General features: G+C 39.3%; 2 protein-coding genes across 3 annotated transcripts in view; one reads left to right on the top strand and one right to left on the bottom strand.

Moving 5' to 3' along the window:
* LOC119491402 (retinoic acid receptor gamma-A-like) overlaps positions 1 to 26887 on the bottom strand; it is a 94091-nt gene that overhangs the window by 55275 nt on the left and 11929 nt on the right. For both annotated transcript variants that reach the window (XM_037775423.1, XM_037775412.1), the window contains exon 2: positions 2970 to 3030. The gene's annotated coding sequence lies outside the window, so the exon portion shown is untranslated. The remainder of the gene's footprint in view (positions 1 to 2969; positions 3031 to 26887) is intronic.
* nr1d4b (nuclear receptor subfamily 1, group D, member 4b) lies at positions 15638 to 26729 on the top strand. Its single transcript, XM_037775387.1, has 8 exons — positions 15638 to 16262; positions 22022 to 22333; positions 22441 to 22529; positions 22638 to 22782; positions 24171 to 24721; positions 24820 to 25005; positions 25121 to 25331; positions 25450 to 26729. The coding sequence occupies exons 1-8, from the start codon at positions 16244 to 16246 to the stop codon at positions 25644 to 25646; spliced, it is 1710 nt and encodes a 569-aa protein (XP_037631315.1). The 5' UTR covers positions 15638 to 16243; the 3' UTR covers positions 25647 to 26729.

Here is a 26887-nt window from a genome sequence, read left to right as displayed (position 1 = left end):
TGACTTCCTTCAATGTTCGTTTTATTGATCATAATCACAATGCTTACTAAAACTAAACCAAAGCAGTTTTATATGCCTAAACTTATCTCAACCATGTATGAGTTGATGTGATTATTTCAAAACTAGATGCAGGAAAAGTGGCACCTACAGAAACGAGATAATGCAAAGATGTCCTGGCTCTGACCCCACGGTGTGACTGCCATGATCTCTGGAAAACATACAGCTTCTTTCCTCACTGTCCTTAAACAAAAGTTAATACATTAAACTGCCAGTAGGGATGGAGTTGTCCCCGTCAGGATAACCTGGCACCTCATTACAAGAGTCCGCCTGCCAACACATAGGTTGTTACTACTATCATAGTATTAAACTAGCTTTTTTTTCATTTATCAAGACACTAACATGGTTTCTGAATGTTTCCCAAGAGGTGTCCTAATGACCTACAGGTCCAAGGGACAATGTGCAGGATTTGGTGGCATCTAGAGGTGTGTTTGCAGATTGCAACCAACTGAGTACCCCTCCACTCACTCCTCCCTTTCCAAGACTGCGGTAACGTGAGCCGCCGAGTGCAAAACCGTGGTAAAGCCATTTGCCTCTCTCAGAGGCCATCCTTTCCATAATAACACTACTTTAGAGCAACGGAAGTCAGACGGCGGCTGGCGGTACAACAGTTTAGTTTTGCACTCGGCGGCTCACTTTACCTCAGTTTCACAAGTGTGTCAGAGAACTACGGTGGCCTTCAGGTAACGTAAAAACGTGAAAGTCTCTCTCTAGAGTCAGTGTTTGGTTTGTCCGTTCTGTGCTACTGTAGAAACATGACGGACTCCGTGAAGAGGACCAGCTCCCTATGTAGATATGAAGGGCTCATTCTAAGCTAACGAAGACACAATGATTTTTAGTTTAAGGTGATTATACACTAATGAAAACATAGTTATGAATATTATATTCCTTTTCTGCCAATAAATCAATGCAAATCATTGTAGTGATTCTATTGATTGGGATTTTGTGTTTATTTGCAATCACAAATCAATTAGATGAAGCCATTATCACATTTCTGTTCTGTTGTCATTTTAACATGTTTAGAACATTTTATTCCTCATTTTGTACTGATCAAATCTTATATAATTATGTTGATTATGTTGCTAATAGCAGCAGTCCAGTATATGCCTGGAACCCCAGTGACCTCCATCTCTGTTGAGATAAAAGCTGGACCTGCCTACTGTAAAGCTCAAATGATGAATTTACATTTACTGTGTAGACCAGAAACTTTTCTATTTTGGGTATGTTAGAAGCTGACATCCTGTTTTGGCTTTGTGGTGATGGAGACCTATAGGTGACCATTTCCATTTGTTTCTTAACATGGCGGTTGCTGCTTAAACAATTACTGGAGAGAAGGAAGAGAGACAGAGAAGAGAAAGAAGAAAAGGCCACATCCTATGATCGGTGTCCCACAGAAGATACCCCGCTACCTGAGAAGCCCACACCGGCTCTGCCTCCACCTGAACTAACATACCTGGCATGTCATGGTTATAGTCCATTTCTACAAGCAGGGTCGGAGCCGGACGTTGTAAACATCCGGGGCTCAGCCCAGACCTAGGGGGGTCCGGGGATATCCTCCCTCTAGGACATTTTTGTTTCCCATTTACAGCAGTCATATGCAATATTTTTCAAGCCATTTCATAATAGAATGCCTAAAAATCTGTACATAATTTGGGAAAAACATGATAGATGCCAAGGGGAAAAAAAATCATCGTGTAGCGCCAACATCCTATTTTATATCTAATTGTTCTCCAACTGTCTTCATCATTCTGAAACCTTAACACAACAAATGTTGAGGATGATTGATTTTCACTCCTGCCACCTAAAAAGAGGCAAAAATTGTCTGCTGTTACTATTTTTAAGTTACATAACATGCATAGGTATGGTAGGAATTTGCCGCATTACTAACAACGCCAAGTATATATGTCCTTCAATACTCTGAATTGAACATTAGGCCAATAGAAGAACTTTTACTCAATTATATTAGATTTCTTTAGAAGATAGTATAGTAGTATTAGTAGCATATAGTGCTGGGCAATATATTAATATTATATCAATACTGTGATATGAGACTAGTGTTGTCTTTTCCTTGTTTTTAAAGGCTGCACTACAGTAAATAAAGCAATTTTCTGAACTAACCAGACTGTTATAACTGTTTTATTATTTGTCTTTATCAACTAAGTCATTGTATCCACATTACTGATGATTATTTACCAAAAATCCCATTGTGTAAATATTTTGTAAAAGCACCAATGTTCAACCCTACAATATCGTCGCATTATCAACATTGAGGTATTTGGTAAATAATATCGTGCTATTTGATTTTATCCAGTCCTAATGACCCCCCATGGCAATCGGCGGACATAGATGTCAATATTTCCCCAGTAATAGAACTTTTGTTCCATTCATTTGCCGGTCCGGTCAGAGAGACTGAGGGGAAGTGACACAAAGTTTAAGGTATTTTAAAAACGTAAAAGATTCAGAGCTTTTGAGAAAACATTCAGAGCTGGAGCCTCAGAAGTCCCCCCCTCTCCCGCTCCGCCCCTGGCTATAAGAGCAAAGCTCGACTACACAGCCCCATTGAAACTCATAAACTGACAATTTGCCATTGCCAACCTCGCCCATGGTGTCAGTTTTTCCTACGCTACATCACAAGTCTGCTGCCACTGGACTCATACCAACCACTGTTTTCACTTTTTTTAAATTGCTTGACTTTTCATATTAGCAGCTGTGTGTCTGCCTCGAGGCTGATGTCGGCCCTCCAGACAGGGTAACGCCTGCTACTGAGAAAACTTGTTCATGGAATATCAAATCAAATTAGTTATTTTATCCTAATTGTTGTTCTCTTGTCAGGTTTTTTTTTTGAGACATGCCTTCGTATTTACAGTATTTACTGTCCATCACATTGTCTTTTCGTTATCATTTAAACTCACCTCTCCTGACGGTGGAAGTAAATCCCCATCCTGGTCCAGTGGAGACGTTTCTGCATGTCAGCTGGAAAGGGAAAGTAAGAGAAGGCTGAACATCTTATTTAAAGTTAATTAATTCATTATGTTAGGCTACTCCATGTTTATTGTGCTGTTCATGTCCCATTTGAGTCCGCTATATGGTGCATCATCTTTCAGTCTGTCTGGTTAGGAGGCAGGGGTGGTGGATAAACCGCTGTCATGTAGCATCTAAACCTGGGCTTTGGATCTAAACCCGGGCTTTGGATCTAAACCCGGGCTTTGGATCTAAACCCGGGCTTTGGATCTAAACCTGGGCTTTGCATATGCTGCCTCTGTATTGATTTCAGCTCACATGAGAAGCCATCAAAAGAGTGTAACACTGCCACATTTCTACAGAGTCAACGACAAAGATACTCCTTCTTTAAAACTTTCCAGGTGAATAAAAGTGAAGTGACATTACATCCCCACTAAAAAACTGTCAATATACTATTAATGTAACGGTCAATACTGAGTGCATCATGGAGGAGTCGTAAGGTGATGGATGATAGCCCCTGTCATTTTCCAGGTGTCACTTGGAGCAGTAACAACGGAGCAATAAGACTGAAAAACTCTTGTAAATTCCACAAGTCACAGTATGTTTTGACAACCCTCAAATACAGGGCCTCAGCAGCACAGTGTGTGCATATACTCCAAACAGAGTTACTGAGGCTTGGCTGCTCATATTTCTATGGCCTTACAACTCTAATTAGAGCACCAATGCTAATGTATTTTATGTCTAATTTAGTCCTCACTGCATCTTTGCTGACGTAAACACATTAATCAACACCTAAGCTGAAGTTTTAAAGTCCTTATACTGCTGAAGTTAAACCTTGTGAGGACTTGGAGAACTTGATGAAAGATCCAACACAGCCCACTGGAAATAAAGCCAGCTCCTCACATACTTTTATCTACACAAGCACTGCCACCTTGTGGAGAATAAATAGTCCTGCATTTTGGAACCATAGCTCTCTAAGGAGGCCTCTGCTCCACTGTTCAGGAGACTGAACACTCTTTCAGTTTATGACATAAATATTCATCAGATATGTGTGTTTATATATATATATATATTTATATATAAACACACATATCTGATGAATGTTCTTCTTTACCATCATCGTTTAGCAACTTCTTTAAATATAATTTTCAAATTCATTCATATAATACTAGACAGGTTAATCATCTTCACCTGCCTTTTTATAAAACACAACATGGCCAGTACTCCCTCAGATATCGTTGTGTACAAATATGCAACACCAAAATACATGTTATCAAGAGCTCGTTATCCTTAGAACATTTTAAAAGGAAATCATCATCACATTCATGATGTCTAATTATCCTTTGATATTTTTAGATATATTTTCTTTTCTTCTGTAATGTTTTTTGTATGTATTTCATTGTTTTTATTGGATTGTTTTCCATTATTTGGTTAGGGTTTTTCTGCACACTTTGTGTACTTCTTGTTGTTGTTTCACTTTTGTTGTATTTTTAAAATTATGTTAGTTTAGATCTTTCTTCCTTTTTGTTATTATTTTTTTTTCTCCTGGGGTTGGGGGGAGGTCTGTGGCTTCTTGACCTCTCCTGACATATTTCTTGTTTTCTTTCATTGACTGGATTTTGTGCAGTTTTATATATGTGCAAATAAAAATAAATAGATAAATAAAATAGCTCTGATGGGGAAGGGTGCACTGTAAAATGTTTATTGTCAAATGAACAGTAACTTACTGGCAACAATTATCCAGTTGCTGTTTTTCATACCACGGTAAATGTACCATAAAACTGACTACAGTTGTTTTTAGCACACTATAAAATTAAGAACAGTATTATACTGTTATTTTTTGGCATATTGTGGAGTACAGTATTTTACTGTTTTGGAAATGTTACTGTAAGGCTTACTGCAATACCAAGCATACACCAAAGCCTTGTACTAGAGGCTTAAAATGATCGTATTTTGAGGAAGATTATTATTATTAAGTGAGCCATAACCACAAGAACAAACAGCTGTAAATGTGTAATATTCCAAACATGTATTGAAACAACTTTTTGACACACCTACAAAACTACCCACATTATTTTATTTAAAAAAAAAAAAAAAAACTGCTTTGTAATAGCCTACTATTATAAAATTAAATAAGACAGCATGACTGGAAGTCTGTTCATATTCTGCATGAAAACAGTTAAGGCTATAAACGAAGCTAATCAAATAAATAACTGGGCTTACTGGTGCATTCAAAGCTATCTCCCGGGCAAACTCTCTTCAAATGAGCGTTGAGCAGCTGTGCTCATGAGTCACGTTCATCATCAACATCATAGCCTACACCAAGCATGATTGGCTTGGAAGAGGTCCCGCAATAACACAGATGTAGGATACATCTGGAAATGAATTCAAATGTGACAGCGCAGACTAAAACAAACTACTAATTGTAAGCGTCACAAAATGGTCAAATTATTGTACATTATGTCACTACTATTATGTCAAAAATGATCGTACAAATACGATAATTATCGCACATCTGGCAACCCTGGTGCTCTCATACAGGTGCGCAGGAGAGCTAGAACTTAAAGGTCCCATATTGTAAAAAGTGAGATTTTCATGTCTTTTATATTATAACGCAGGTTTAAGTGCGATATAAATACTGTTAAACTATCAAAACGCTCAATATACAGAGAAACATACACAGCTCGTATTCAGAAATTGCGTGTTTGAAACTAGCCGCTAGGATTTTATGTCCATTTGTGATGTCACAAATATGATACTTAGACCATTAGACGGTTTTAAACATAAACATTCTAAATGTGTCCCAGTTTATTTACTGTTTTAACGTTTGTAAATAACATCAGCTGACAGGAAGTAAACATGGACCCAAACTGTTACCTAGCAACACAATTCCGTTGCAATTCCATTGAAATGCATTAAAACGGAGCGTTTCAGACAGAGGGTAAATACAGGTATATTCAGGCAGACAGTATGAGGAAAATAAAGTTGTTTTTTTAACTTTACAGCATGTAAACATGTTCTAGTAGAAACATAAAATACAAGTATGAACCTGAAAATAAGCATGATATGGGACCTTTAACGCCACACATAGGCGACAAAAAAATAATCAGCTCTGACGTTAATGTATGGTCATCCAGTCCTGAAAAATTGATTACAATGAAAGCAAATCTTTTTTTCTGTGTAAGTGACAAAAAAATATCAATCTCACTAACATTAGCTAGTTAGCGATTTGATGAAACATCATACTAGACTGAAGCGAAGTTCCTACCCTAGCCTTAGCTATTAAACCTCCTTGAGTCTGAAGTGAAAGTCGAAAGGAACATTACCTGACCTCTGATGTTAAAACCGACGACATGCCCCAAATAACTCTTCATGTCCAGAGGACTTGATCATTTGTTGGGTACAACGACAACAGCAATAGTCACATCTGTCTAGTCCACCAGAAGTGAAGCTGCACAACTTATTTAAACCACAGAGAGGCGCTGTTCAATTACTTATTACATCTTCTGTAGGCGTCTGTTACAGGAAGAACATTTTGTGTTGAGGATCTCTTTACTTCAGTGAGTCTCCCAGTGCACCCTGTATGCCTTCCAGAGGCTCTGCAGCAAAATTACATTTATTTATTTATTTATTTATTTATTTATTTATTTATTTATTTATTTATTTATTTATTTATTCATTCATTCATTTATTCCACTTAATAAACATTGAGTGAATTCAGGTATGGGACATGAGGTATTATAGAACATGTATTTCCTCACAAGATATATGCATAAACAAACTACTTTTGTTACCATTATAAATAAACTTGCCTTGCCTTCCGCCCGTCAATACAAACTCTTATCATTATCTCATCGTTTTGTTAATAGGAGTCCTTGAAAAGGGTGGAGCGAGCATTAAACAGGAAGTTGAGCCAAAAAAACAAACACATGGCATCATTTTAATAATAAGGTCATAAATCTGTTATGACTTGTTTATTGTGCCTAAATGTGATGTCAATTTGTGGATTGGGTTTTAGTAAAAACAATTTAAATAGCTGTTTATCAATAATGTTATTTCATAAATATAAATCAGTTTTAGATTGTCCAGTTTTACCTAGTAGTGAAAAGTATGAGGAAGTTTTTAAATGATTTTCTAATAAAGAACTTTTACTAGAACAAACAGGACTGATAAATCTTATTTAGTAAAAATAAAGGAGTCTCCCTTACTATGAACTGTCTCATGAGTCCTGTGCTGAAGTTAATTACTGATGCTGTATCCTTCGGCTACAAAGACAATATTTCCTAAAGTACAGGTGAATGTAATGTCTGAGATTAGTTTTATTTTATTAAGTTGTTTTTAAAAGTTATATTTATTTTTGCTGCAGTCAAGTTTTCAAATTTATCAAAGATTGTTTGAAGCTGTGTCTTATGATTAAAACATTCATGTGTTGTGCTATGTTTTAATGAAGAATAGTTCATTAGAAAGCAGGACATTATGACTCCTTTGAGCGTAGATTACATTTGTATGGCTAAGAAACCCATTGGGCCTCTTGTGCCAAAATAATGTACAAGAAATGTATGTTCATATAAAAAAAAAATCTGTCTTTGGCATTGGTTTAAACCATGGCATACCTATCCCCAGTGGTGGAAGAATCACCTATGCAAAAGTAGCTATATAACACCGCACTATAAGAAAATGTCATGTATTCAGAATGTTAGTTAAGTAGAAGTATAGGAGCATTAGAAACTAAATGTACTTCAAGGAGCAAAAGTAAAATTATTCATTATTTAGAAAAGAATAGCACCTATTGGTGTTATATTACTATTATTGGATCATTATTATTGAAATACCAATATGTAAGCAGTAGGTCTAATGTTGTAGTTGGTCTTATTATTGTTGCTGCCTCCTATTTATTCTCATTATATATCGTTTTTAAGGGATGAGAGTAAAGCTGAAAAAATCAATCGGTTAGTTGTCAACTATTAAATTAATCGGAAAAAATTTTGATAATCGATTAATCAGTTTGAGTCACAAAAAAAAGTCTAAATTCTCTGATTCCAGCTTCTTAAATGTGAATATTTCCTGATTTTCTTTACTCCTCTGAATATATAAACTGAATATCTTTGAGTTGTGGACAAAACAAGACATTTGAGGACATCATCTTGGGCTGATCGACATTTTTCACCATTTTCTGACATTTTATAGACCAAACAACTAACCAATTAATTGAGAAAATAATCAACAGATTAATCGTCAATATGAGAGAGCCAAGGTGGATGCATTTCATTGCATTTGAATGTTAAACTGTACTTTGTAATGTATGTGACAATAAACTTGAATTTGAACTTAACTACTTCATACAGTTGGCTAGTTTAATCTCAAACAATAGGCTACATCAATTTTATAGATCATGTTTCTTTATGTAAAATCCAGGTAACACTTCATTTTACAGGTCCCCACATGTCATGATAATTAAGTGATAATTAGCAAGTAACCTCTTTGAAATGTCTTTGGAATTACTGCAAAATTACCCCAATATTTACCTAGAAATTTATCGAAAATTACTTTATTATAAACATTATTTAATAATTATATTACGCTAGTCCCCAATAGCTGATAATTTATTTAATATATTTCCAGGAAAAGAATACAAAGTTAATTTAATATGCTTTATTTCCATGTCTGCTGATAAATAGATGATAATTAACAAATAATGTATTTGAAATTTCTTTAAAAAACTCTCTGAATCATTACATTAGCTACCAGGTTACATTTGTGTCGACAACAAGTCACACGATGGTGAGATTTGTGTCTGCACAGAAGTGTCTCCTATTAGTTTTGGTTTTTGACCTCCGATGAAGAGTAGCGCACAGACGCTTCTCAAGCCTAATGGCCCTATTTTAACAATGATATGCTATTTTAGCATATCATTATTAACTAATGTTTATAATAGAGTAATGTTTTATCAATTTTGAGGTATTTATTGGGGTAATTTGGCAGTAATTCGAAAGAAATGTAGGTAAATAGGTTACTTGCTAATTATCACCTCATTACCACGAAATTTACAGACCTGTAAAATGAAGTGTCACCAAAATCTTAACCTGAAATGAACTAGAAACTAGCTGTTAAATACATGTGTAAACATTCAAATATATCTGTGTGTGTCCTAAATGTAGTGGAGTAGAAGTATAAGCACCTTTATAGACTGGTTTTACCGTATTCTACAAACAATGTACAGCTTTATCCCACATTATATTCCACATTTGACATTTCTTAATATCTATATCTCCTATATTTTGTTATCCAGCACTATATCACTTTCTGCACTATATTCACATTTTTAATCGTCCCGTATCACAATTGTTACCCCGCACTAATTCTTTTTAACAGTTTCTTCATCTCCTGTTATTTTTTATATCTAGTATATTTTTTATACTCTGTATTACTTACTTACTTGTGTCTTTTTCTTAATATGTGTACTACTTACTTGTGTCTTTTTACTAACATGTTTAGCACTATGTAACTGTGATGCTGGAAACTTGAATTCCCCTTGGGATCAATAAAGTTACTATCTATCTATCTATCTATCTATCTATCTATCTATCTATCTATCTAAGCATCAAATGGAAATACTCAAATAGCTTGCCTCAAAATTGTACTTAATTACAGTGTTTCAGTAAATGTCAACTCACTGTCACATATTACCAAACTTGAGTTGGAATCAGTGCATACAAATATCATTTTTCTTCTTCACTGGTCAGGAAATAGGCTACGTTGGGGATTATAACAAGCAGACAGAGTCAAAATCTGCAGGAATGTGTGGATGAACATTGTTGAGAGGTCTATGACAAGAAAATGTTCTATCATTAGATCCCTGTAGGCTAATTGAAACTGATAGCTCCGAGCAGAGGACATTGAGATCCAGAGCAGGTGCTGACTTTAATATCAAACACACTGTGACCCCATTGCCTAGTTCCCTACAAGAGAGAGAAGCTGCAGTGAGGAGTCTCTCATTCTGCTCATCTATCCAGAATAAGGTTTTTTTTATAATAAAAAACACCCTCACCTTACATCACCCTAAGGGTAAATGTAATTCTCTTACATATCTGTGTGCTTTCTGTGAGTATAGCCTGTTTTAACGGTGCTCGTGTTTGCCCGAGCAGCTCCTGACCTACATTCACTGAATCCCGGCCAATCTCCGGCGGTAGTTATAACACAAACACACAATCTGTGTGGAGGAGAAAGGAAACGTGATGGAGAGGAGGAGGAGCGGTGGGAGCGAGGTGGGAGTCACGGTGAGCACCGCCCAGCAAACACGTGCCAGCTCTTTCAGGCAAAGATCGTCTATGTGTTGGAGAAGGAGCGCCCACTCGGTAATCTCGGTAAGACTGCACCGGTTTCCGTGATGAGGACGTGGGCGTTGGCCTTTACGCATGCGCACTGCTCATGCAGTTAATGCCCCGAGCAGGGGAGGCACGTGGACTGGCACATTGACACATTGACCTCACATTGCAGTAGAGTCAATGGTTTAGTGTTCTTGCTTTCTGTCTTGTAACGTTTTATTTGGCAGACTTTTTATTTTTTGCAAAGCTATGTGAAGTGTGGAGTGTGCTACTGAAATAATTACAGACTTTTTTCAGTGTTTATTAAATGAATTAAAAAAACACATTTTAATTATATATTAAACGTACATTTTTAGGCAGTTAAAACAATAAAATACCTGAAACAAAAAGATAATATGATACATTTTTCAATCAATAATTCTGTTTCCCTGTCTCGTCTTTTTAAGCAAAAATGACATTATATACAGTATAGGTGTAGCAGTTAATGCCCTGAGCAGGGGAGGCACGTGGACTGGCACATTGACACATTGACCTCACATTGCAGTAAATGGTTTAGTGTTCTTACTTCATCTGTCTTGTAACGTTTTATTTGGAAGACTTTTTATTGTTTTGCAACTCGCCATTATATATTAATATTGTCTCTAGGTGGAGGCTTCAGATAAACCCAGTGTTTTTTTTGCCTCTTCCTGCACTGTATATTATTCATTTATTTTTTTGTTATGTTGTATAGTCTTTAATTGTGCAAAACAAATATAAACAAATACAAATAAATAAATAAATAAAATGTCCAGCAGTGTGGAGTCTGGAGTGTGCTACTGAAATAATTACAGATTTTTTTCAGTGTTTATTTAATTAATTAAAAAGAAACATCATTAAATTATATATTAAATGGACATTTAGGCAATTAAAACAATAAAATACCTCAAACAAAAAGATATTAAAAAATATGGTAAATTTGTCATTCAATAATTCTGTTTCCCTGTTTCGTCTTTTTAAGCAAAAAATGACATTATATACAGTATATGTGTAGCAGTTAATGCCCTGAGCAGGGGAGGCACGTGGACTGGCATATTGACACATTGACCTCACATTGCAGTAAATAGTTTCGTGTTCTTACCTTCTCTGTCTTGTAACGTTTTATTTGGCAGACTTTTTATTTTTTTTGCAGCTTGCCATTATGTCCAGAAATGTGAAGTGTGGAGTGTGCTACTGAAATAATTACAGACTTTTTCAGTGTTTATTAAATTAATTAAAAAAACAATTAAAACAATAAAATACCTAAAACAAAAAGATATTAAATATATGATAAATTTGTCAATCAATAATTCTGTTTCCTTGTTTGGTCTTTTTAAGCAAAAATTACATTATATACAGTATATGTGTTATATAAGTACAGTATTTATGTCACTGATGATATTTGTTATTTGTTCATACTCTAGTTACATTATCCTCACAATATACTTGATTATATTTACTATGCATAAATGTGTAATCTATCCAAAAAAGTGTGGTATATTAAGAAATATACTATTAAATCTGGAGGGAAAAACAACAGAAATGTGCATTATTGACTATGCACATAGATATTTCATTAATAGAAACTGGCATGGAGTAATGTACTGTATAAAGCTTTCTAACTTTGATATATTTGTTATCTGTATATTATATTTTCTCTATTTGCCTGTACCCTCATGTTTCTTGTGCTGAAATGTAGGGCTGGGCAATATGACGATATATATCATCAAAACAATATAAAAATGTCTATCGTTTATATTTTTGCCAAATCGTTTCTATCATGTTATAGGCAAGGCCTATATTCATTTTTTCTCTATATAAACTGTTGTGTTCATTTTGCACTCTTCTTAAAAGTTCTTAAAATGAGAAAATACTCAGTACTTTTAATTTGTCAAGTATTTAATTCACACAGTATACTAAAATAGGGTTTACCTTGTGGTTATTTCATATACATATTTCTTTATTGAATTACCAGAAAACATGCTATATCGTGATATACTGTATATCGTTATTGAGATATGAAGTGACCTATATCGAGATAGAACATTTTGGCCATATCACCAAGCTCTACTAAAATGCTAAATCTGTCTCCTGGGGATCGATGAAGCTTGATCTTATCTTTTCCTATTTTAAATAAGATTAGAATAGAGAATTTTAAAATATATATATTTATTGTTTTAACTAATCTTACTATATTTACTTATCAAAATTAGGCTACTCTCTCAAAAGCCTGCCTATTGTGTTCCATAAAATGTTTGTTCAGCTCAAAAACATCTGCTAAAGGTAAAATCTAAAGGCAGGCTATATAGGCTACCTCACACTCATTTCCATTAACATCTTTAAAAAAGAAATAGACTTATTATCACCTTTGCACCTGTGCACCTTTACGCAAAGGTAGGCTAAATTATTGATCTTCACTCGGTGCCGGTGTTACACCGAAATCTGTGACCGCAAAGAGCCAGTAACACATAAGGTCACCATTTTTGACGGCTGTCATCAGAAATTTGACCCCACTGTACCCGTATAATAAATTAGGCAAATATGTGACAGGGTTTCTCCGCTGAGTTACAGATGTCTCTTTCCCAATGGAAGTCTATGGGAAAAAGTCTTATTGGGCCCAATGGCATCACGTGACGGACACATAAGTTGCAGTACCGACGTTTGGCCACTACGAAAGTTGGAATCAACAACCAGCGCTTTTCCTGGGGGCTTGGTACCAACCATGTCGGACTAGCTCGGAGGGAAGAAGGCAAAATAATGCTCCAAACGTACGCTAAATTTTGGAGAAGAAAAACTGGCATGGCCATTTTCAAAGAGGTCCCTTGACCTCTGACCTCAAGATATATGGATGAAAATGGGTTCTACGGGTACCCACGAGTCTCTCCTTCACAGACATGCCTACTTTATGATAATCACATGCAGTTTGGAGCAAGTCATAGTGAAGCCAGCACACTGACTCACTGTTTGTGTAGAGATGTGTGTAGCGTAGCAACGACGGTGAAAGGTCAACCTGCACTTGACCCACGTGTGTGCGGATTGACAGCAAACACAGCGCCGTGATGACAGCTTTCCCTGCTTTCTTCTCAGCCATTGGATAAAAGTCAGATTTTAAAAAAAAAGCGTCTGTCCTGCAGTGATTTGACTTTTGAAAACTATAACCAATGAAATTGTGGGACCTTGTCTCAATATGTGGTACATGGGATAGGGGACAAAAATACCGTGCAGTCCCTCGTAAAGTGGGACACCGGGTCACCCTACGTCAGCCTGCTGCGCCCTGCTGCGCCCTGCTGCGCCACAAAGCTTTGAATACCTTTGAATACTACTCACCAAAGCTTTGAATACCTTCGAATACTACTCACCAAAGCTTTAAATACCTTCGAATACTACTCACCAAAGCTTTGAATACCTTCGAATAATACTCACCAAAGCTTTGAATACCTTCGAATACTACTCACCAAAGCTTTGAATACCTTCGAATAATACTTTGAATACCTTCGAATATTACTCACCAAAGCTTTGAATACCTTCGAATACTACTCACCAAAGCTTTGAATACCTTCGAATAATACTCACCAAAGCTTTGAATACCTTCGAATACTACTTTGAATACCTTCGAATATTACTCACCAAAGCTTTGAATACCTCGGAATACTACTTTGAATACCTTCGACTACTACTCACCAAAGCTTCAAAGCCCCAAAAAATGGTATTCAGGACAGCCCTAGATTAATTGCGATTAAATATTTGAATCGATTGACAGCCCTAATTTTAATATTTTGAATTTAATGATGTATTCGCAAATCTGTAAAAGAAAACTAAAAGATGGGTTCAGTGCTGTCACATTTTTCTGACGACAGCCGTCAGAAACGATGACCTTATGTGTTGCTGGCTCTCTGTGGTCACAGATTTCGGTGGTCACAGATTTTGGTCAAAAAAATTATCATTTCAAAAAATGGTATCGAAGCCAGTCTGTGATCTTTTAAAACCACATCTTTTATCGAGGACCCTCAGATCAATTGACCAGTTGCTTCTGACTGTCCCGAGGTCGAGGTTGAAGCTCAGGGGTGACCAAGCCTTTGCAGTTGCAGCTCCAAAGCTCTGGAACGATCAACCTCCACGTGTTCGGCTGTCCCCCCACACTGCCTGTTTTTAAACCAAATCTCAAAACGCACTTTTATTCCTTGGCTTTTGGCTCGGCATGAGAATTGACTATTTTATTTTTGTAAAAAAAATGAAATTATATACAGTATATGTGTAGCAGCTAATGCCCTGAGCAGGGGAGGCACGTGGACTGGCACATTGACACATTGACCTCACATTGCAGTAAATTGTTTAGTGTTCTTACATTTTCTCTGTCTTGTAACTTTTTATTTGGCAGACTTTTTATTTTTTGCAAAGCTATGTGAAGTGTGGAGTGTGCTACTGCAATAATTACAGACTTTTTTCAGTGTTTATTTAATTATTTAAAAAAAACAACAACATTAAATTAAATATTCAACGTACATTTAGGCAATTAAAACAATAAAATACCTCAAACAGAAAGATATTAAAAATATGATAGATTTGTCAATCAATAATTCTGTTTCCCTGTTTCGTCTTTTTAAGCAAAAAAATACATACAGTATATGTGTTATATAAGCACAGTATTTATGTCACATATTGATATTTGTTAATTTGGCATGAGAGTTGACTATTTTAATCCTTTTTTCCTTTCCTATTGGTCTTAATGCTTTTATTATTATTTGAATGTCCTGCTGGTTTTAAGTTGATCTTTATTGTGTTGTTTTTATGTATAATTGTACAGCACTTTGGTCAACTTTGGTTGTTTTTTAAATGTGCTTTATAAATAAATTTGGATTGGATTGGTCTGTCCTCAGATAACCAAACATAACTGTATAAGAGTAGCTGCGCAGTTCGGATATATGAGGTAGGAGTGAGACCTCTCGCTTCCTCTCTGCCTCTCTCGCCTCGTTTCCTCGTCGTCTTATCGCCGAGCCCAGGCAGGCCATTAGCATAAAATGTGTGTCAGTAGGGCAGCGTGAGCTCACATGCCATGCGCACATGCTGCAGAGCTTTCAACCAGCATTCCAATGTCGAACGAGCCCAATGTGCCTTCTCTCCACGCGCGGCTCTCAGCCAATGAAAAAGTGAGAAAGTGTTTAAAAAAAAAAAAAAAAAAAAAAAAAAAAAGAGTGGGGGCACGAGGACAGGAAGGGAGGGGGGGGGTGAAATGTTTTCAGAGAGCGTGACACACAGAGAGAGAGAGAGAGAGAGAGGGAGATATCCGTGATACAAATCCACAAACAGAACAGGAGGGAGGGGGTGAAGCGCACAAAAAGAACAGGAAAAAAAAACTGGTCACATTTCTCAGGCACCTGAAAACGTGCTGGTTTATTTTCGGACTCGTGTTGCTTATTGATGAGTTGAGGGGGGAGTGTTTAAACTACTTCTACTCCTGGTTCATGTTTTCATGGTGACTGTACTTTACAAGCAGCTGAGGACCTCAGTCATTTACAGGAGTCCTTCCTTCACACAGTGAGAGCTCTACTCACTCACACAACCTGGCTGGCATCATTAAGGTGTGCATACGGAGAGCCGAGCTGTCTCTTATTCATCTCTTCGGAAGTCATCTGGAGCAGCATCTGCTCTCATTTCCTTTTAGACTAATTCTTTGACTTCGTTGACCGACTTTCCTCAGAACACCCCTCCACCGCCCTGCATGTGCGCAACACTGCTGCTGCCGGTCTGAGCTTTTTTGGATACACTTTTCTCTTGACTCTACATCAACCAAACTCCTCGGTAGATAAGCAGTCAGTTCAGCATTAGACGTCCAACAGTTCAACAGCACGACGGAAGAAGTGAACAGCATCGACCTACTAGGAAACATGGAGCACAGCCCTGGTGGTAAGTAAGCTTTTATATATCATGTAATGTGTGCCTTTTATTTGTTTTGCCTGAATCCACTGGAAACATTAGAATAGAATAGAATAGAAAGCTTTATTGTCATTGTATTAAATACAACGAGATTCACAGTTTGCCACTTCTTCTGGTCAGTGCTTTAAAACAAATACTTGACTAAACGAGGCAGATAAAACATATAACAGGTAAAACACACACACAGTTATATAAAGCAAATAAAACAGGTAAGGTAGATGTAATAAATAAATAAATATAAACAGAAGTGTTACACTAGAAGTATAATATATAAAAATAAATGTAATGTAATTATTCCAACTGGTGCCAAACTGCAGTAATTTAAAACAAGCACATGCAGTGGTGCATGATGGGAGCATATAAGCCATTGCACTTCTTCTCTACATCAAATATTATTATTATTATTAGATGGTAAATGTATTCATTCTAAGGATGATTTATAAGCAATTTTAAGTATAATTGCATGAGCCAATAGAAGTGTTTATTATTGCGCCAGTCGTGCGTAAAAATGCATTTTTTCTATCCTTTTATGTGCAATTTTTCATTTGTGCAAGAGTTGCTGTGTTTTACATATGATGTGCAGCTTTTTTTGGGAAACTCTCTGTTGCAGTCACGTTTAGGAATGATACTATAGGCTGTAAGGCATGGTTTTAACTGTATTTCAACATATGTATGTCACGTTGCTAAGTGCTGCTTCTGGGCTGCAGACAGTTGAGAGTTGTTGAAGGAGAATGTGGAGCTGGAGAGAGGGAAGTCCTCTCTCTCGTCAAATCTCTGCGGCAGACTTCCGATTCTCTGCATGTAAACAAAACTCATGTGAAGCGCGACCCAAAACGCCCCCTGACCGAGCACGTTTTCTGCAGCTCGCTTTATCCTTATGACATTATTTATTGCCTTTCATATGTTATTGATTGTCAGATAAAGGTGAGTCACTCAGCAGCAGTAGGCTGTGTGTGCTTTGGGAGTTTCTATAACTTGGCATTGTATGGGAAGGGTTACTTTTGGTGCATCATGTGTGATTCATTTACTGGAATGTCAAAGTAACTTTTTTTTTTTTTGTGAGTGGAATATATGTCAAGGAGAAGTCACAAAAACAAGTTGAAAAACAGTTTTCAGAGTCAACATCCTGTTCTGCCAGGATCTGAATCATCATCTTAAATGGAGCGGATGATGAAAAAACAAGATTGATATCAGTTTTTAAACCACTTCCTGTTGTGGTTTCAGTGTTTAAATATTGTATGTAGGCTAATGGTTAGACAGGGGAATATTAAAGTGTGTTCATTTCTTCAGCAGCAGCTCTCTTATTAGTATAGAGCGGAACAGACACGTGCTGATAGCAATCTATTAGAACATGTGAAGGATGTCAGGGCATTCCATTAGGTGGCATAGATACAAAATATCATAATGCGCATTGACGTCACCACTTCCACTCACATACTTCCCACTCTAAATGTTATTTATTGCAATAATGTAACGTCCTTGAGCAGCGGATGCCCATTAACACTCTAGTACTCTGTGTGTGTCATATCTCTTTTGCATCCGCTCCTCGCCCCAGTGCACCCTGGGTAGAACCAGTCGTGATGCTGAGGATCATGCGCCTGATTTTTTTTTTTTTTTTTAATACGCAGTTACCCCGCCTCGAGCTGACAGCACGTGTATACAGCCTCACAATCCACGTGCCCCCCCCCCCCCACCCCTCTCTCTCGGTTGTTCCCGTCCACCGCGCGCACACTCTGCTCGCGCTAGGCTTTGCACGGGGATTCCTCTTCATAATGCAGAGAGCTTCTTGGTCAGTGGGTCAGAGAGCTTTAGCAGACCTTTTCTTTCAATCTGGTGACTCTAACTGGTTTGGAAATGTGTAGCAGTAATTAAAATGGGGCCATATTAAACATATTAAACAAACTGAACGTGGAGTTACTGTTCGGTATGTGAAAAGGACACATTAACCTACTTTCGAACTTGGTTATGGGTTATTTACTGGGCACACACACACAAGCAATTATTTAATTAGGAGTACAGCTACAACAATAACAATTTGAATGCCAAAATGAACAAGGCAACAGTAGGATAGCAGTATTGACACATATTGATACTGAATATTTGAAACAATTTCAATACTCCTTTTCTGCAGTATCAATAAACACGTACCAGCTGCACTTTCTGCTCTCTCTTCTCTCTGACACCAAGTTGACACACACACTTTGCTATTTATTTTTTTAATACAAATCTAAAATTGTATGCCCTCAATGTTGTGTCAATTTATCCCCGTGGTATTGAAAATTGTATCAAATATCAATATTTTTCAAGGTATTTTATCAAAGTTTTTAATTCCAGTATCTTAACTTTCACAAAAAGCCTAACTTATTGGAACAATTTCTCTAGATTAGTGTCTTATTTACTTGTTTATTTTGAAGATCAGGATTTTGTAAACTGCCAGCAGTCAAATGGAAGGTAAATGCTTTAATAAGTCGTCATTATCAGTGAAAGCCTTTATCATTCAGAGTGTTACATGACATTCTGGCAAAAGTAATCAACCACAGCCTCTCCCTTCAACCTCAGTGGTTGCAGATTAAACCACATAATTACTATAAAGAATATGGGTGTGTTAGCAGTTGAATTTTAATTAGTTATTGTTCGTAATTTGTTTGTGTCCGCAAAACCAACCGATTCAACTGTCACTTGGCCATTAAATAGGCGTGATCAGTCACTATAAGCACCATAGATGTAGGTCATTCGGAGCCTCATTCACCTACTACCTACTCTTTTATACCTTCTACCATGTGAATAGATTATACAACCTACTAGTGGGTGTAGTAGGTGTATTAACCCACATCTATGGGATTTATAGCAACTGATGACACCTTCAGAGAGCTGACCTTGTGACCTAAAAGAATTACGATCTTTAATGATCAAAATGATATGTTATCCCAAGAGTGTGTCATTATGTCAGAAATTGAATGGCCTGTACCTTTTTATATAAATGTAAAAACTTCCAATATGTTTAAGTAGATGAATGCGTCACAGGTGTCTCATGCTGATGGGAACAAGAAGCTTAATGTTACACTCTGATGTCAATCCTGAAACCAGATACCTTCTGGTTGTCAGCTTGACCGTCGATCACACAACTAATTCATATTAAAAGCTTGATTCAGGTGTCGGATAGTATTTCTATCTGAGGGTTGAGTATAACCTCTAGTCTATTATACATGTACGGGTGAACCAACAATACCTACATAATTATAAAACTTTCGCACGACAGAACTTAAAGTTCAAACTGGGACAACATACAATGGAGTCATGCCTGTTTCTTTATATAGCAATAGAAGATCCTTGGAGGTTCATGTGATATAAAGCAAATGTTGCCAGCTGAGAACCATCCTTCTTGAAAGTGCTTCATAAATAGGCACATGACATGAGGCCAGCTGTTTCACGTGGAGTGGGGCTTACAGCCCATGCACAGTTGCAAATGTTCACACGAAAGAGGGCAGACTAGTTGGAAGTTGAGAGGGGGCGTCTCCCCTCCGGACATGATATATGCATGCTGCCTACACAGTTGGCCTGCCGTGCGTGCATGCCCATGGGGTGGGAACACATGAGAGTGGAAGTTCATGGAGGTCTGTCAAAGAGGGAGGGGCGGTGGAGGAGTGTTTTGTTTATTCTGTACTTCTTATAGCTCCGTGTATCCACGGCTCACATGTTGTAACCTGTGCCTGAGTACAGCAGGGATGATATTCCCAGAGCTCGTTCTGGCATCCAGTCAAGCCAGATTCTAGGAAACGGTTACTAGGGGACATAATATGGAATGTTTTTACGGGAGAGGGGCGGAGACACGATTATGAATGTAGAAAAGAGGGAGTGGAGCTCGTGTGACAGTACGGTGTGACCCTGTCCTCTGCAGCTGATGCACATGTCCACAGAGCTTTATCTTTTTTCACACAAACACAGGAAACTGCACGTCACACACAGTCTGTCTGATATTAGAGCTGCCACCACCTAAGACGCAGAGTACCTTGCATTCAGAGTAGACACGTGTGAGCAGTGGAATTAAGGAGGCACTTAGGAGATAAACAGAACGCAGCACGTGTTGTCTCAAGGAGAGAAAGCACAAGAGACGAGGGGAGGCTTTTTCTCTGACGATTCAAGGTCCTTGAGAGGAAAATGTGCACAGAATGACAGAGTAGAAAATCCAAGGATATTGAGATAAAAATGCCACTACAGATAGACAAGAAGCCTCTTAATATGACGACAGTAACCTGTTCTGACATCTGACAAAAATCTGTGTTACAATGTGAAAATCTCACAATCTGTCTGATAGTGACGCACAATGTGAAATCGGGATCATCATGATATGAATGAATGTGGAGCACGGTATTTCCTCACATGGCTGACAGACTTTTTGCTAAGGTATTTGGACACCTGACACAGTGATCTAATTGCAAATAAAAAGGAGGGCAAACTCTGAACTGAAGACGAGGATAATCAGAAGGGGAGCCACCCAAATGAGCAGAAATATATAAATTCTTTAAATTATGAATGCTTGCAACAGTATATATATTTATATAAAACGTGACTGGGTTGCTGGTGACTGTGTGGAATGCAGTGGTTTAAGGTAGCCGTGCCCTGCTTTGCTTTTCCCTTCCCTCTGCGTCTGTAGTCACAGCATTAAAGCCCTCTCTATGCCAAACGTGATCTGCCCTAGCGCTTGTTATTGTACTGCTGCTGTTGTCTACACGGGACTGCGCAAAGAGCCTTGTGAGCCGGGCGGGAACTGTGTCAAGAGTCCATGTGAGCTCCCGGTCAGGTGGCTGGCGGATAGATGGGTCTGCGTGCCCGCAGCCAGCAGAGTGGGGAGGGAGGAGGAGGAGGAGGGACAAGGGGAGGAGGATAGAGACGAAGGGAGGGGGCGTTCGGAGGGAGGGGAGGAAAGACTCGTTGCTGTAAGCAAGCAGGCAGGGAGCTGGCTGGCTCAGCCTGCACGTGAGGAGCAGGCTTTCATTTTGCAGGGAAGAACACTGTCTGCAAAACATGGGGGCGGGAGGGGGGGGGGGACGGATGGGTGGCGTGTTGAGGGGTTTAGGGCATTTCCGACTTGGTGTGACATCCCTACACAAAGGCCTGTTTATGGCACGAACACGGAGTGACTCACTGTCATATTATAAGCATTTTATGGTGTTTCCTTTTCCACCTAAATTCATATGTATAGTATCCTGAATTACAAAGATTGTAGCAACAGAAATATCTATAGAAAACAACCTCTTATCAGACCATAACATTTAGCCGTAATATTATTTATGGTTAAATAACCCATGTGTGGGTGTTGGTTCAACCGACAGATAAGCTTATCTTACTTAGTCATCGTGTGTTTTCGCATTATTTATTCATATAACACTCTCCAATGGGCGGTCCGTCAGTAAGAGCAACACGCCCGTTGGCATGATAAAGCCTTTTTTATTTGATTATTTACCAGGTTAGAAGCCAAAAGACTCCAGATATCCAGGTCAGAGTTGTTGTTGCTCTAGGTCTGGCGTTTTTTCTAAATTATTCATCAGATCAAATTTCTGTTGTCCCAACACGATCAGGGTTTTGAGTGTGTTTTTGTGAAAGTCCGCCAAGTAAGCTCACTGGATCAAAGTAGAGCATTGCTCAACACTTGAACTCCCGCTCACGTTGTACATGTGAACAGATGAAGGGCAGCGAGCTGAGTTTTTGCCCCCTCTCTGTTCCTCCAGGTGGTGTTATCTTGTATGCCGGCTCATGCGGCAGTGCCAGCCCGAGTCCTGGCAGCCCCTCAAGTGGATACCAGACCCAGTCGCCCTCCTCCCACTCGCAGCCTTCGTCCCCAGAGAGTGGCTCCTTTCACGAGATTGGGCCCCTGAAGCAGAGAGGGGAACGAAGGGGAGGGACTCCTTCCCCGAAATTGGTCTTCCAGTTTCCAGAAGTAAACAATGCTCCCGTTGCCCAAATAGCGACTGTATCGTCGGCAACCTACAGCCATCCCACAGTGGCCAAAAGACCTTGTGGTTTCACTGGCACGTTCACCAGTAAGTACCCACTCACTTCCCTACTTCATGTTCTCCTCTATGTGTACCTGCCAGCACTTTGTTCCTGTATTTCTCTCTCTGATGATCGATGGATGCTTTTTTCACAGAAACCGGAGGTATGGTGCTTCTGTGTAAAGTGTGTGGGGACATCGCGTCTGGCTTCCATTATGGCGTGCACGCCTGTGAAGGCTGCAAGGTGAGACTGAACAAAGATACCATTATGTCAAGTCTTTCTATTCATTAGGTGCACACACAGACATGTTGTCACACAAGACACTCATCGAAGCTTTTATTCTTCTTCCAGGGTTTCTTCAGACGCAGCATTCAGCAGAATATCCACTACAAGATGTGCGTGAAGAATGAAAACTGTCTCATCATGCGCATGAACAGAAACCGGTGCCAGCACTGCCGCTTTAAGAAGTGTCTCTCCGTGGGCATGTCCAGAGATGGTGAGAGACAGTGTTAATGTCCCTTTTTAAGGAAGATATTTAGACATATGGCAACTAAAACTGAAGTCATTTTGTTTTCCTAGTGTAGAGGAGAGGATTTAATTTATCTACGTATGCAGGGTCACATGGAGGATCAGATTACATTTTCAGAGAATTTCATTTTCCCCTCGTCTTCTCATCCCTCTCCACTCCCCTCCTTTTGTTCCCTCTGTCATCCTCTCTCCTTGCCCTGCCGTCTGATTTATGGCAAGAGGCGCTCTAGTGTCCCAGTAGTCATCAGTCATGGAGAAACTGTGACAGATATAGTTTATTTCGGGAAATTGGGGCACCAAGTTGTTGATCACCCCGTGCGTCCACCAAGATGTACAGTCTTACCCATTTTTTTTTGTCAACACTGACATTAACAAACAAACATATACGAGACATAATGTTATTCTGTCCTGTTAATCATGAAAACCTATGGCGCTCGACTTGAAATCAAAATAATATTACCACAGTTAATCTGCTCTACTGCATCATTTCACCGCAGGACTCCGATCTCTCGGGAGACGGCGAAACTAGGTGATAATAAATCATGTTTTTTCTGGAGCAAACATTTTTAGCTGACCTAAAAAAGCCATAATGCGGGACTGAAAAAATCACCTGCATAAGGCCACAGCAGGGAAACTTTATTATTCATAACCATATTTTCATTTTCTGAACATGCACACAAGGTGAATTAAAATATATTGTTATCGATCCTAACCAAGCCCACGATAACGTTATCGACCCTCGAAGCCATTTTTATTCCATGTCTTTGACTGGACAACATGACTGCTCGCAAATACATTTTTGATCATCCAGTTTTTTTTCTTCATCTCTTCACCTCTCCTACCTGCCTCACTTGACCTTTCCACTTCTCACTCACTGTCATTTTACTAATGGCATCTTATATAGTGTTGTTGACCCACTGACCTACTTTCACAGAAAAAGAGAGAGCGAGTGCTCAAGTGGAAGACAGAGAGGGAGAGAGAGAGAGGGGGAGGAAGAGGAGGTGGTGTAGCATACAGAGTACTATAAATAGGGATGTCAGAGGAGGTGCAGAATTGAAAAATGGGGGAAGGGAGGATTGTACAGGCTGCAGAGGAGGATGAGGCAGTCGGATGAGATGAAGGCTTAAGTGTTTGTATTGTGGTGAAACAGCTGCGATGGACGCAGAATAGTCAGAGACAGTTGAGAGGTCTAATCCACATAGAAATAACAGCTTGAGCGTCAGATGTAGAATCCATATTAGAACAAAGAGTGGTTGTTTCTCTATACTGTTCAGTGTATTAATTAAAGTGCCGCCAGTAAGGAGCTGGCAGTCATATCAATGCTAACAGAGGATGCTTCTCTTCTATTCTCCTCAGCTGTGCGTTTTGGGCGTATTCCCAAACGGGAGAAGCAGAGACTACTGGATGAGATGCAGAGCTACATGAACAGTCTCAATGAATCCGCTTCCATGGAAATGGAGGTGTCGCCTCCCACCGACGCCCCCTGCAGTCCACAGAACCAGACGAATGACGTATCGCAGTCGTACCACAGCGACTTAATGAGCAGAGATGAGAAACCGATCAAGTTGGCTGCCGGCAACCGCAACATCGGCACTACCGCTTTCCACAACCGTCCGGCGCAGCAGCCTTCCATATCGCACTCGGCAACCCAGACCCACCACGTGGTTCACGGGGAGCAGGCGAGCTACCACGTCACCACAAGCTGCCCCGTGTCCTCCTCCACCAACGAAAACTCCACCGTCATCGACAACGCCAAGTACACCTTCTCTTCCAATCAGAATCGGTGCCCCGTCAGTGGCCGCCTATCATCTCAATCCTACTCAGCCAATCAGAACAGTTACGCAGCCAGTGACTCCCAGAACCAAGGCCCCTGCCCCTGGAAGCTAAACGGAGGAGCCAAAGTGCTGGTAAGACATTTTTTTTTTCCCCTGTATTGAGTACGTGAATATCTATAAGTCAATAAAAAGTCCCTAACACTTCCTTTCTTCTTTCGTCTCTCCTGCAGGCATGTCCACTCAATTCCTGTCCTGTGGCTCCGGCCAGTCGCTCCAGTCAGGAGGTGTGGGAGTCTTTCTCCCAGTGCTTCACCCCTGCTGTTAAAGAAGTGGTGGAGTTCGCAAAGAGCATCCCAGGCTTCCAGTCTCTCAGCCAGCATGATCAGGTCATGCTGCTCAAATCCGGCACTTTCCAGGTACATCCAGTTAAATATAATTGTTGTTTGGGACTGTGGGAGATTTCCTTTATTTCCTTTCCTACCCTTTTGGAGTCTTTTCTGATGCTAACCTGGTGTGTGTTTCTGTCCACAGGTTCTGATGGTGAGATTCTGCTCACTGTTTGATGCCAAGGAGAGGACGGTGACCTTCCTCAACGGGCAAACATACTCACTGGCGTCACTTAGGGCTCTTGGCATGGGCTCCTTGCTGGACGCTATGTTTGAATTCAGCGAGAAGCTTGGATCTTTGGGTCTGGAGCCAGACGAGATGGCTCTGTTCATGGCTGTCGTTCTTGTTTCTGCCGGTAAGCAGGCATACTAATGCATGTACATAAAGCACATACTGTATGTACACAAAGCACATACTTACTGTATGCACACATTTCCTTGTGTCTAACCCTTATTTCTCCTCTCTTTCTCCAGATCGCTCTGGTATCGTGGAGGTTGGAGCAGTGGAGCAGCTGCAGGAGAACCTAATAAAAGCCCTGCGCTCTCTCATCACCAGTCGCCGCCCAGATGATAGCACCCTCTTCCCAAAGTTGCTGCTACGTCTGCCGGACCTGCGCACCCTGAACAACCATCACTCTGACAAGCTTTTGGCTTTCCGCATAGATCCTTGAATGCGAAAGAGCTAAAGCTTCCAGAGGTATCTGCGTCGGCGGCGCCATGCAAGCCTGGCCTCCCACATACAGTACACCGGCCTCTGCATGATGGCCAGTTGTTGTGGGAGCTGTGCCAAGTCTGATGCCATGAGCGAACTTTGGAAAAAAGATCAGTGCAGGCACAGCAGGAGGTGGAGGCTCCTGAACTCAATGGGGCTCAATTCCTCCTCCAGTTCCAGGACTGCTAAAAAAAAAGACATTAAAACATAGACTGAGTTCTTCCTTAAGGTTTTCCGAGTCAACATCAAACCACCAAGTCATCACCTCTCCCTCCGGGAGTTTGTGCTGAAGACCAAAAAGAAGAGAAACCTTGTCGTTCCTCACTAGACTTTGTCCTCCTATCCCAGCTCACAAAGCTAACAAGAGGGAAGCACATACTCCTGCCAAGAGAAAGAACAACATGTACAAACATTCACCAACATTTCTTACTGTCAATTCATGCTACGACGTGTAAAGGGCACTTTCCAGTTTCCATGCATTAAATCAATATATAACATAGCAATAGAAACGTCTAATACACGGTTGGGAGGACGGTTTGTGTGTGTGTGCCCTGTTGAAATGACATAAGCTATTTTCACAACATTTCACCATGTGGAAGATCTTTATGAAAATCACCCATTTGTGATTGAGAAATGTATAACATTTTTAAGAAATGAGAGTAAATTGCATTGTATTTGTATGCGGTAATCAGGGAGAAATTACTGGTCATTTCAGACCGTGTCTGATGGAATATATGTCGAAGTGTATTCTTGTAAATTTTGTATATAACCTTTATTCTTGGTCCTCGTTAGTTTGCAGATTCTTGGATATGTAAATTAAGCTAGTATTGGATTATTGTATGTATATCACACATAATAGACTGCTCTATAGACTGCAAAGAGAAAGCAGCATTTCAACCTGACTGAGTATAAACTTTTTATTTGAAGATATATAATTGAAATAAATGTATTGTCAACTGACTGCATCACCTTGTGAATATTTTGTAAATGTTTTATGGTTGCACCATAGAGTACCATTATTAAATAATGTTATATACAGCAATTCTTCCTTGTGCTCATCTTTTTTTCATTTTCCTCCTTAATGTGATGCTACCATCGGTGTTATCACCGAGGCATACCGTGGAGCCGTAGCCTAGCAACAGAGGCAATAAGCCAATCATGCTCCAGGTCTGAGAGCCATTTGGGGCTTTATTACAAATA

Source organism: Sebastes umbrosus, chromosome 1 (assembly GCF_015220745.1).
Source record: "Sebastes umbrosus isolate fSebUmb1 chromosome 1, fSebUmb1.pri, whole genome shotgun sequence".
NCBI classification, from domain to species: Eukaryota; Metazoa; Chordata; class Actinopteri; order Perciformes; family Sebastidae; genus Sebastes; species Sebastes umbrosus.
The sequence above is the reverse complement of the archived record's forward strand: the minus strand, read 5'-3'. Positions and strand labels throughout refer to the sequence as shown.